Source organism: Acipenser ruthenus, chromosome 49 (assembly GCF_902713425.1).
Source record: "Acipenser ruthenus chromosome 49, fAciRut3.2 maternal haplotype, whole genome shotgun sequence".
Lineage (NCBI taxonomy): Eukaryota > Metazoa > Chordata > Actinopteri > Acipenseriformes > Acipenseridae > Acipenser > Acipenser ruthenus.
Window position 1 is genome coordinate 5,148,171 of NC_081237.1, and position 10,213 is coordinate 5,158,383.

The following is a 10,213-nucleotide window of genomic DNA, read 5'->3' on the forward strand; positions in this document are numbered from 1 at the left end:
AGCCAAGCCAGGCACCTCTTAGCACACAAGAGCTTGAGAACGGATGTCGGTACTGCCCCCTGGAGGACAAAGGCCAGCGCTGCAGATATCTATACATAGATTACCATGGTTTGCCATTTTTCATTATGCTTTGCCATAACTTTCAGGGCTTTACTTATGCTTTCCCTAAGCTTTATTACACATTGCTATGCTTTTACTAAAGTTAAACTGTCTCCATGCCCTTTAATACCCACTGTTTTCTCCTCATCAAAGCCAGCTTTCACAAACTGGATCAGAGTGTCCCGGACAGGAGAAGGTTTCCAACCACGTCAAGGTCTGATGTTTTTTTTTAGGGCAGTTTTTCCCGGTTTGTTCTTCATGCCCAAGGAATGGGGCGGACAGACAGAGCCTCTGTGCTGCCAAGCCATCACGTAACACTGCTCTGCTTTATGTCAGCTTGCAAATCCGTCAGCAGAAAAAAGGAAAACTCCACAGGTTTAATCCCTCACGGCCCGGATTAGCATGATAAGGAATACAGGAATGAACCAGCAGGGGGCGTCAGTGTATATACAGAATTTACAGTTAGCAACTAAGGGCCTGATGCAATTAACTTTTAGCTAGGACAAATACAAATCCATGTAATAAACACAGCAGAATTGGACTGTTTTAATTGTGATTCATTATTGATATATATGTGTTATGTATAAATTGAATCACAATAAATATTGATCCTCATTGACTTTGTTTATTGCATATTTTTTACATTGCCCAAAAAGGCTTTCTTCCAGCTAAAAGTTAATTGGGCTCTCAGAAGAGGTTAAAATTGTGTTGAAAGTTTTATTTAAATAATCCAGTACATTTCTACAGTGCAGTTACTGTCTGATGAATTCAACTTTTTTTTTTTTCCAAAAGTCTGTGCGTTTGTTCCATCTAATCACCCAGTTGCAGCTATTAAAAGAGTCAATTAAGAGTGTGGTAATGAAAATTGCTGGCCAATGCAAAGTCTGTAAAGGATTATTATACACATGCTGAGATATTAAGAGCTCATATTCAAAGGTGTTGAGTGAATTATTGTTTTCAACCAATGCCATTTTGGAATCTATGTTGCGTTCGTTCAAATCCAATGACAGAATGACTGTCCGCATCGCATTGTTCCAAATGGTGCTATTGCCCTGAGCAGAGACAGCAGAGAGAGTTTGAATGAAGTTGTTTGATTTAGGTTTGAACATACTTTGTTCTCATTACTGATTACGCTTGTTAATATAAACACAATACTCCGCGAACGTTCATTAAATGTTGTGGTTGCTTTACTGGAATACAGTATTTCATGATAGCTCATGGTGTGCGTGCGGGTTTCTGTGCGTTTTTTAAAATTCTATTTTTTGAGCCATTAAAATGCATTTAAAGGAATTAAAAGGAAGCACAAAAGACAACACACTTCATTTGTTGCAAGTGTTTTTAATGGAAAGCACATGTCCTGGCTGGCGGTCGCGGAGGGGCTTGCCAGGTGCTGATGGAGACTGATTCCCGGGGATAGAGAGCGCGGCAGTCCGTCCACAGGCAGAGGAAACCGTTGATGGATGCTTAGCTTCCAGACATCTCCGAGGATCAGGGTTTTGGTCAGTGACATATCACGCACAACTATTCCAAACCACAGCCCTGTGACAAGAGAACTGCATCTGAAACGAAAAGCAAAACACGCATGCGAAACATGAAGCGTCAAGGTGAATAAAAACTATAGCGAATGTTCGCTCCAGTCCTTGACTGCAGAAAAAAAATATATATATTTTTACAAAAAATTGACAACCCAACAATTACACAAGTTATACAAGTCAAGGTCTCTTACGAGTTTGTTTTCTTAGAATAATACTATTTTTTTTTTGCCTTTCCAAAATAGGAGTCAATTAAAGACTATAGGAGTTGTGTGTGTGTGAAATGTGGTTATGTCATGTTATATTTTGCTTTAGGTGTATCTTATAAAAAACATATTATTATTATTTATGTCTTAGCAGACACCCTTATCCAGAGCGACTTACACTTGTTACAAGATATCACATTATTTTTACATACAATTACCCATTTATACAGTTGGGTTTTTACTAAAGCAATCTAGGTAAAGCTCAAGAGTAGAGCAGCAGTGTCCCCCACCTGGGATTGAACCCACGACCCTCCGGTCAAGAGTCCAGAGCCCTAACCACTACTCCACACTTCTGCAAAACTACAGAACTCAGGTTATGTTGTGTGTCTGGACCATGTGATGTGCAGTATACAAATCCGAGAATAGTTAGCTGTTATTTAGCTGGTTAACAATCAGATATGTATTATTATTATTATTATTATTATTATTATTATTATTTTAATAATATTTATTTATTTATTTATTTATTTATTTATTTATTTATTTATTTATTAATTAGCAGACGCCCTTATCCAAAGTTCTGAGTGTTTGTTTCAAGTATTTATAAGACAACCAACACTATCGATTTGGATCAAAATGTAAATGAAATGAGCAAAGCTGCAGCTGGTGGCATGCAGTGTCTAAACAGCAGCGCCGGATCCCCTGAGCTCTGCAGTCTGTCTGCGGAAAAACAGAATTCATCCCAACAAAATGTCAAACATGTAAAAAAAAATAACAACTAAAAAACAAAACAGAAGAGGCTGAGGCGCACCCATTACTGCGCACAGGCAATAGATTTCAGTTGTATTACATTTTTGTTTTAAACATTTTTTTGGGGGGTCCATTTTTAATGTTCTGATTAATTCAATTTTGTATTAGACTGTTTTTGTGTGCGTGCGTGCGTGCGTGCGTGCGTGTGTGTGTGAAGCGTTTTGGGATCCTTGTGATGAAAGGTGTTACAGAAATGTGAATTGGATTGGATTGGATTGTACAGAGCCGGGATCCTGAAGAGCATCTACGAACAGCCAATTCCAGGTCTCTTTAGTTTAGTGAGAGACTAACTGCTTGCTTATTGCTCCTCCACCACTGCCCCGTTGTGTTTTAAGTGAACAAATCTAAATTCGAACGCTGCCTATTTCAGATTAGGGCAAAGTAAGCAGTAAGAAAGTCTGTTGTACCTTAAACAGATTGCCCGTTCATCCCCATTCGTCTATATCAGATACAGACCCTGCAGAAAACAGCAGCCCACTGTGCACAGTTCTGCAAGACTCGAACCCAAGCCCTTCACTTCTAGAAATCGGTGTACTTATAACCTCCCCTTTCTGCAAAAACACACATCACAAGTTGTTTAAAAGTTAGTGATAATTTGAACTAAACAAGTCAAACAAGATACAAACAGGTCGATTAATAAGATATATGGACATAAAGACATCCTTTTAAAAACAAAAGCATGTTAATTGGTGACAGAGCGCGTGGATTACATTTACTGTAATGTTTGCTACCCCAGAAATTTTCACTAGCTCCAATTTGCTGTAATGATGACGAATAGAGTGCTGGAAAGTATTGGTGATATCTGCTGCACTCAGCCAGGCTTTTATTGGTACTTTTGCACTGACCCAGGGCCAATGATGTCCAATAAAAACCTCAGAGTGCATATCATTCCTCTCAAGTCGTATGAATAGCCCATTATCATTTAAAGCACACATTAGCCTGAAATAAGGTGCTTGAATTATCGCTGAGCTTAGAGTTTTAAACCATATGTTTCGGGTCACATAACGTCTCATTATTGTACTTTGATTTTTCAATACAGTATACAGTATCTTAAATGGTTTTTGATACAGCTCTGCAGTCAGCAGTTCATTTTTCATAAGGCCACTCAAATTGTAACCTCTTCATACACGAAACCTTACCTCTCTAATGGCAGTATTCCAGACAGCAGGAGGACGTATCCTTCAGGCTCCTACAGTTATTTTTCTTTCATATTTCTATTTTTTTTTAAACCAGCACGGTGAGGACTGGGATAAGAAAACAAGAAACGTTTGTCTGCCGCGCTTCCTGACTCCCTGTTCTAGATCATAAATCTTCCGAGCTCCTGGTAACTTTAGAATCCAGCACCTGACTCTGTTTTTGTGTGCGGTGGGGGACTGCGAGGGAACAGATTCCAATGCCCCCCTTTCTCTGCCACTTTACGACAGCATAAACGACGAAACTGAGTATCTCATGCATTTTTTAATTTCAAATTTTATTCTGTCACTATATAAAATTACAACTCTGCGGTTTAATGCCAGATCTTATTGAGTTAGGAATTCTCCCTGGAAGATACACCATGTATGAACCTGTGCTGCTTATTCTATACAATGCTGGCCTTATTGAAGCAGTGTGCTTTCTGAGAGCCTGCGCAAATGATCCTTAGATCTGGTGAAAGTGAATCTGCTGAATGGCAGGCAAGGGGTGAATTCATGAGAGGATTCAGGTTAGGCTAGGTCAATGAGCTTTTAAGGGAAGATGGTACCCGCTAACACTCAGGGGGGCTGGAACTAGGGGTGCTGGGGGTGCTGCAGCACCCCCTGGCATTGCACGGCTTCCATCATATACAGGGGTTACAGTTTTGTTCAATGGCTTTCAGCACCCCCACTTTAAAAATGGTTCCAGTGCCACTGCTGACACTGTGTCTGACTGTAACCAGCGCCGCTGCCCCTAATCTGCAGCTCTTAATTCACACGTGCAACAAATTTTAAAAAATATCCACAGTGAAGCAGTCAGCAGCTACTTTCAAGCAGTTCAATACTTGTCACTTAGCAGGTTTAACAGATGATATAAACCATTTAAATTCCCTGCAGCAGGCCAGATGCATGCAGCTAGCTAGCTTGGAAGTTTTTCCATTTCAAGTCGTTACTAAATTAATTAATAAGAATTAAAAAAAAGGCTCAACTGTTGGAATTGGAACAATAAAAAAAAGACTATTATTTCCTAACATACCGGTCTCCAAATATAATGTACTTAGGAATATGAACACAGGTCCTGTAAATGTAAAAGATGGAAAACACTGCACTTTGTTCTCCAGTCCAGGAATCGAAATGAACAAACTGCACTTGTTTATTTGATTAGGCGGGGGTTACAGAAGTTAACAAAGTGCAACGTGGAACAGTGCATAATATACGAGTCCTGTGCGCCTGCGGTTTCACTGAAGACCAGATAGCTTAGTACTGTTCACAGCAAGTCAGCACATTGAGAAGTCAGCTTCGGGACATCTAGAGCTTGCCAATTCAAAACAACAAACTCCATACTGTAAGCTTCTGAGAATTGGGTAATAGAACATGCTGTTTAGGGAAATGAAATGTTTTGGAAATGTTCATTCAGTGATTGTTGCCAAACATGTTATAGTTCATTTAAGTATAACCATATGACTGTCTTGTGACTGTGTTTGTTATTGCATTGTTGACAGATACGTTTTAAAGGAGGCGACTTCATAGCGTGGTGTGGACTTGCAGAGAATGAAACAGACACCAGTATACAGGTTTACTGGGAGTACGGTACAAATACAAATGCAGACATGTTGCTGGTTCGGTACCAGTGTGTAGAATGACCCCTGTGGGTAGACTGGGTGTGTTATACTTCTGTACAGCTACATGCAACATATGGAGCTGGGCACCAGAGCGGACATGTGAACACTACATATAGCATCTATGTTTTCCTAGTATTTATTTTCTTACCTGTTCAATATCCTATTTCACGTGTTCTGTATGTTTTTTTTTTTTTTTTTCCATTCTTGTCTCTGCTTAATCCAAAAGACTCCTGTTTGAAGTGAGGTGGGGAATCATATCAGTGTTGCACAGGCTTCAGCACACAAGGCTTCACCATTCAGTGCAACACTAATATGCTTCCCCCATTTCTATTCAGAAATCAGCCTTGAGGAGTTTTTTGCAGAAGCTTTTTTTCTTTTTTTTGCTGGAATAGTTAGTAGGCATGGAAAAATATATATATATACTAACACCAGAGGATCATACAAGAATGCACGTTTTTACTGACCCATATGCTCATGTGTAATACTTTTTGTATTTTTTTTCCCCCCACAACACCGGTTTCATAAAATTATGAATATTTGTTTTACTAGCTTCTTCAGTGCCAGTTTTTGCCCCGCACAACGATGGCTTGTTTTTGACATTAGTCCAAATATTTTGGTACTCTGAAAATGGTGGTTGTAGTGTTCCAGGCGTTCAGATGAAATTAGTGTATTAAACGTACCTAATATTTTATCGTGGCATTTTAAAGTCTAATACAGTGATATAAAACAATATTATCATTATTATTATGGCTTCCGAAAGGAAAGCGCAGGGGATTAGTAGCCCCGATACTGAATTATGGAGGTCGATAGGCCCGGTCACCGAGCTTTCCAAGAAGTCATGCCGGTTGTTGTATTCCTCTCTGGGCTACGATTCCGATCTCTGCCTGTTTCACGTCCAGGGTGAATTCTTCTCCATGGATACCCGCTGCGCTCACGCTGGTTAGTGTGCAGTTGCATATTTTTGTAATTTTAGTTTTAATATTCTCTTAAAATCATGCATAGGTACGGGGAATTAGACGCAACAGCTGCGGGTGTCATTCAAATAAAATGTAAAATGCCGGGAGAAGCTAATAAACAGTGATTTTTGTGCGTGTGTGTTTCACGTCTAATAATAATATATATAAAAACGACCCCTACCATACGTACAGTAAATGTTTGGTAATATATATATATATAATTATTGGGTTCAAATAAAAGATGCACAGTAGTCTAAAATTTGATATCTAAAATATATTAATTTGTGAAGCTGATTACGGTCGACATATTAACCGAAGAGTCAAAACTAAAATGACATGTAAAAAAGCGACATGTATTAATGTATATCCATTTTATGCATATACATTGGATGAATTATTAATTCTTAATAACAAAATACAAGCCAGTTTGTAAAGCCCCAATGGAAACTGTGTAGCGTAAACCATTCATTCACTCATTTATAAATGCAAAAAAACACACGTTAATGTTTAAAAATTCAACTCACTGGGTTCATTTGAGGACTCTGTAAGTGTACTTAAGTGTTGAGCTTTAAAAAAAAAAAATCTGTCCAAATGAGGTGTAAAGCTATTCCCAGTAAATAAAGCTCGCAAACCAGGCGTGTTAATTGACTGGTTCCAGCTCTTGCAGCCCAACACAGAATATCGCTACCTGTACTCTATTTTTACCGTGATTCATTCTTCAACTGAAATGCCATATTCAAAATTCCCATTAATCATAGCAGTTTGACCCATTCCTGATTTTACTATGAGTCTAATAAGACACACCTACCTGAGCTTATTACCTATGCACTGTGGCTAATCAAGCTCGTATGATTGGGTGAAACTGCTATGCACTTGGGAGTCTTATCTCCATCCCTGTACCTGTCAGGAGAGCTGAAGAACTGTGATCAACTTCTGTGTACAGCCAGTAACATCCCTGTGGGTACTCCAGCCAAGACCAGCAACATGGCAGGAGCTGGATTCAAACCATACCCTCATCACTCACCCTGCCCTCCAATCCGCAGTGCTTTTACTAGGGGGGGCCACTGGCCACTGGCCACCCTGTACCGGCTGCCTCAGGGACAGGAATAAGACTCCTATTGTATGGCACTTTCACCCATTCCAGGTTTTACTACGAGCTTGATTAGCCCCAGTGTATAGGTAACAAGCTGAGGCGTGTGTCTTATTAAACTTATTAAAACAGGAATGGATCAAACTGCTATGGAATGGGACTTATTTCCATCCCTGTGCCTGTTTATAGAATACCAGGGGACCAGCGAAGAGAGTTTTAAAAAAGTGATTTAAAGTATAAACTATTGCTAATTGGCAGGCACTTGCAGTACTGTGCTTGTTGTGTAATGGTGGAGCAGGATTATAATGCCATGATAATTTAAACCAAAAGCCCAGATTACATTCCTGAGTGCAGTGTGAGCTCCCTCTGTGGCTTCTTAGACACTTTGTACAATGAGGGGAAAGTAGATTTAGAGTTTATGTGACCGCTGGGAATGCGTTATTATGAAACACTGGCTTCTTCAACCGTCTTAAACAAGAATTTCCACCCTGTTGTGCTTTTCAGCAGCTGATCAGTCACAGCTCATAAACACCTGGCTACAAACAGAAACATTACCAGACGCCAACACAGTCGAATACTGTACGATCTCCCGTCGGCGTGCCAATTGGTTATTTGTATTTGCACAACAGTTTCCAAAGTATGCAGTGTGAAAAACTGCTTAAGAAGTATTTTAAGAAGTGGTTCTGAATCCTTAAAAGTTACAAGTTCCTCATTTTCGAGAACATGCAAACGACAGTTGTTGACGGGGGTCTGTCAGTGATGCCATTCAGACACACGCACAGCTCTTGTGTGCAGGTTAGCCGGTTCCTTTACGGTGCGGGAAATAAATGTTTTGTGGGTCAAGGATTCTGACGGAAAATGATCAAAGACACTTCTAGATCGGAAGGCCAGGTGCCCTGTGTGGCAAGATCTTTTTGGGGAGCAGTGTCAAACCTGAGCATTTACTCCACAAACGTTACCAAGCTTTGAAAGTTGAACCCTTGAGCCTGTGCTTGAACCCAGGTCTCTCCAGCACTGAAAGGCTAGTGCATTAACCGACTGTGCTTCCCAGCCCCTCCTAAACCTGTCCCATGTGGGTTGCTTTGAAGGGGGACCCCTCTGTGAAGGAGACATAGAGGAGGCGGACAGCGTTCTCAAGGTGTTTTGCCCGTGGCACGACTACGACTTTGACATCAGGACTGGGGAATCTCAAACCGGCTTACAGGTAGGAGAAAGGGAGAACGAAAATGGATGGGGATTGATGTCTGTAATCTATTTGAATCAGCCTTTCCCTGTCTTTCAATTCAGAGTCAATCCGAAGACCTCCGTATAGACCAGGGATGGAAACAAGACTCCTATTGCATAGCAGTTTCACCCATTCCAGGTTTTACTACGAGCTTGATAGGCAACAGTGTACAGGTAGCAAGCGCAGGTGTGTCTTCTTAAACTCATAGCAAAACCAGGAATGGTTCAAACTGCTGTGCAGTCTCATTCCAGCCCCACAGACGTGTATTCAATATTTCCTTCTTTTTTTTGTTTGTTTGTTTGTTTAGCAACAAGTGTACGAGGTGAAGGTGGAAGACGGGCTGGTTTATGTTAAGCACAGAAGCCAGCTGTCCCTGACTCCCTTTCCCGCAGCTGCAAAGGAATGAACCGTGAAAGAAATGGGAGTGACGAGAACACAAAACAGCAGCCGAAACCTTTCAAGTCCAGCAAGATCGCATTGCATCACTACAGCATTGGTGTGTACACTTCTGAAATGAGAATTCACTCAGCGGACATTATGAGATCTCTTTTCTATGCACATTAATATGCATGCTAATGTGTTCTCCACTGCAGCTGTCCTTATCCCATACCTCTAGTCCAGTGTAAAGATGAGCCGACTGGTCCCCTTCTAAAAGTTTACTGCGGTAAACTGTACTAAATTAACCTGCTAGTACACTTCTACAAGGGGTACGGTGTTAAACCCACCCTATAAGGTCACTGTAGTCGGAGCCAGATTTATGTACTGTAATGCTGAGAGTATGCATGGTCTGGTTCCACAGTTCCATTCTAGAACATGCATCAAGTTCTCAAAAAGAATGAAAGCGAGTTGATGAACTTAACCCTGCCTGATCTCTGACACTAAAACCAAGCCCTTTGCACTGACAATCTGGTGTTGCACAGTATGTTAAATATGTGTTACTGTAACTATCGGTATAGTTATTATTATTATTATTATTATTATTATGCATATCCCCCTAAACAGGGTTGAAATGGATGCTGTGTACCATAGTTTCCTACTGCATTTTATTCTACCTCTTGTCATGTTAAAGTGATGTGTTAGCACTGGAGATGGCAGTGAGTATTTCCCTTTGTAATGGTGCCTCTCCTACCTGTCCGGATCAGTGATCTTCATTTATAAAATGGCAACGCCACAAATTTAAAAATAAATAAATTAAAAGGCAATTAAACTAAGCAAAAAACAAAGAAAGCATTTCATTCCTAGCAAAAACAAAATATTCTACAATTTAGCATTTGCTGTTTTTCAGGTAAGCATTTAAATATGTGTTGTATATTAATAACTAGAGAAAATGATCAGTTTTGAATGTGACAATGCTATTTTTTTTTTTTGCTTTAATACATATTATGTTTAACTGTGAAATCTCTTGAAATACCTATTGTTAGACCATGAAATACTGTGAAATGAGCCATTCACAGCCCTACCTATGGTGGCTGCCTTATACAAGGATACATAAATCGACACA

At 40.0% G+C, this 10,213-nt stretch overlaps 1 protein-coding gene across 2 annotated transcripts; it reads left to right on the forward strand.

Annotated features, from left to right (window-relative positions):
• Nucleotides 1-6,006: 6,006 nt before the first annotated feature.
• On the forward strand, nt 6,007-10,200 carry LOC117966209 (Rieske domain-containing protein-like). Of its 2 annotated transcripts, XM_059014893.1 has the most exons (4): nt 6,007-6,380; nt 8,576-8,691; nt 8,775-8,898; nt 9,020-9,134. In XM_059014893.1, exons 1-4 carry the CDS (start codon nt 6,188-6,190, stop codon nt 9,064-9,066), a joined length of 480 nt encoding a protein of 159 aa, XP_058870876.1. In that variant the 5' UTR covers nt 6,007-6,187; the 3' UTR covers nt 9,067-9,134. The 2 variants fall into 2 exon arrangements, with proteins under 2 accessions (XP_058870876.1, XP_058870877.1); XM_059014894.1 differs by lacking the exon at nt 8,775-8,898 and having other exon boundaries at nt 6,008-6,380; nt 9,020-10,200.
• Nucleotides 10,201-10,213: the final 13 nt, after the last annotated feature.

Coding starts and splice junctions, on each gene's coding strand:
- LOC117966209 (XM_059014893.1), top strand. CDS start 6,188: ATGGCTTCCGAAAGGAAAGCGCAGGGGATTAGTAGCCCCGATACTGAA. Junction 6,381..8,575: donor TACCCGCTGCGCTCACGCTG/GTTAGTGTGCAG, acceptor GTTGCTTTGAAG/GGGGACCCCTCTGTGAAGGA. Junction 8,899..9,019: donor TGTACAGGTAGCAAGCGCAG/GTGTGTCTTCTT, acceptor TTGTTTGTTTAG/CAACAAGTGTACGAGGTGAA.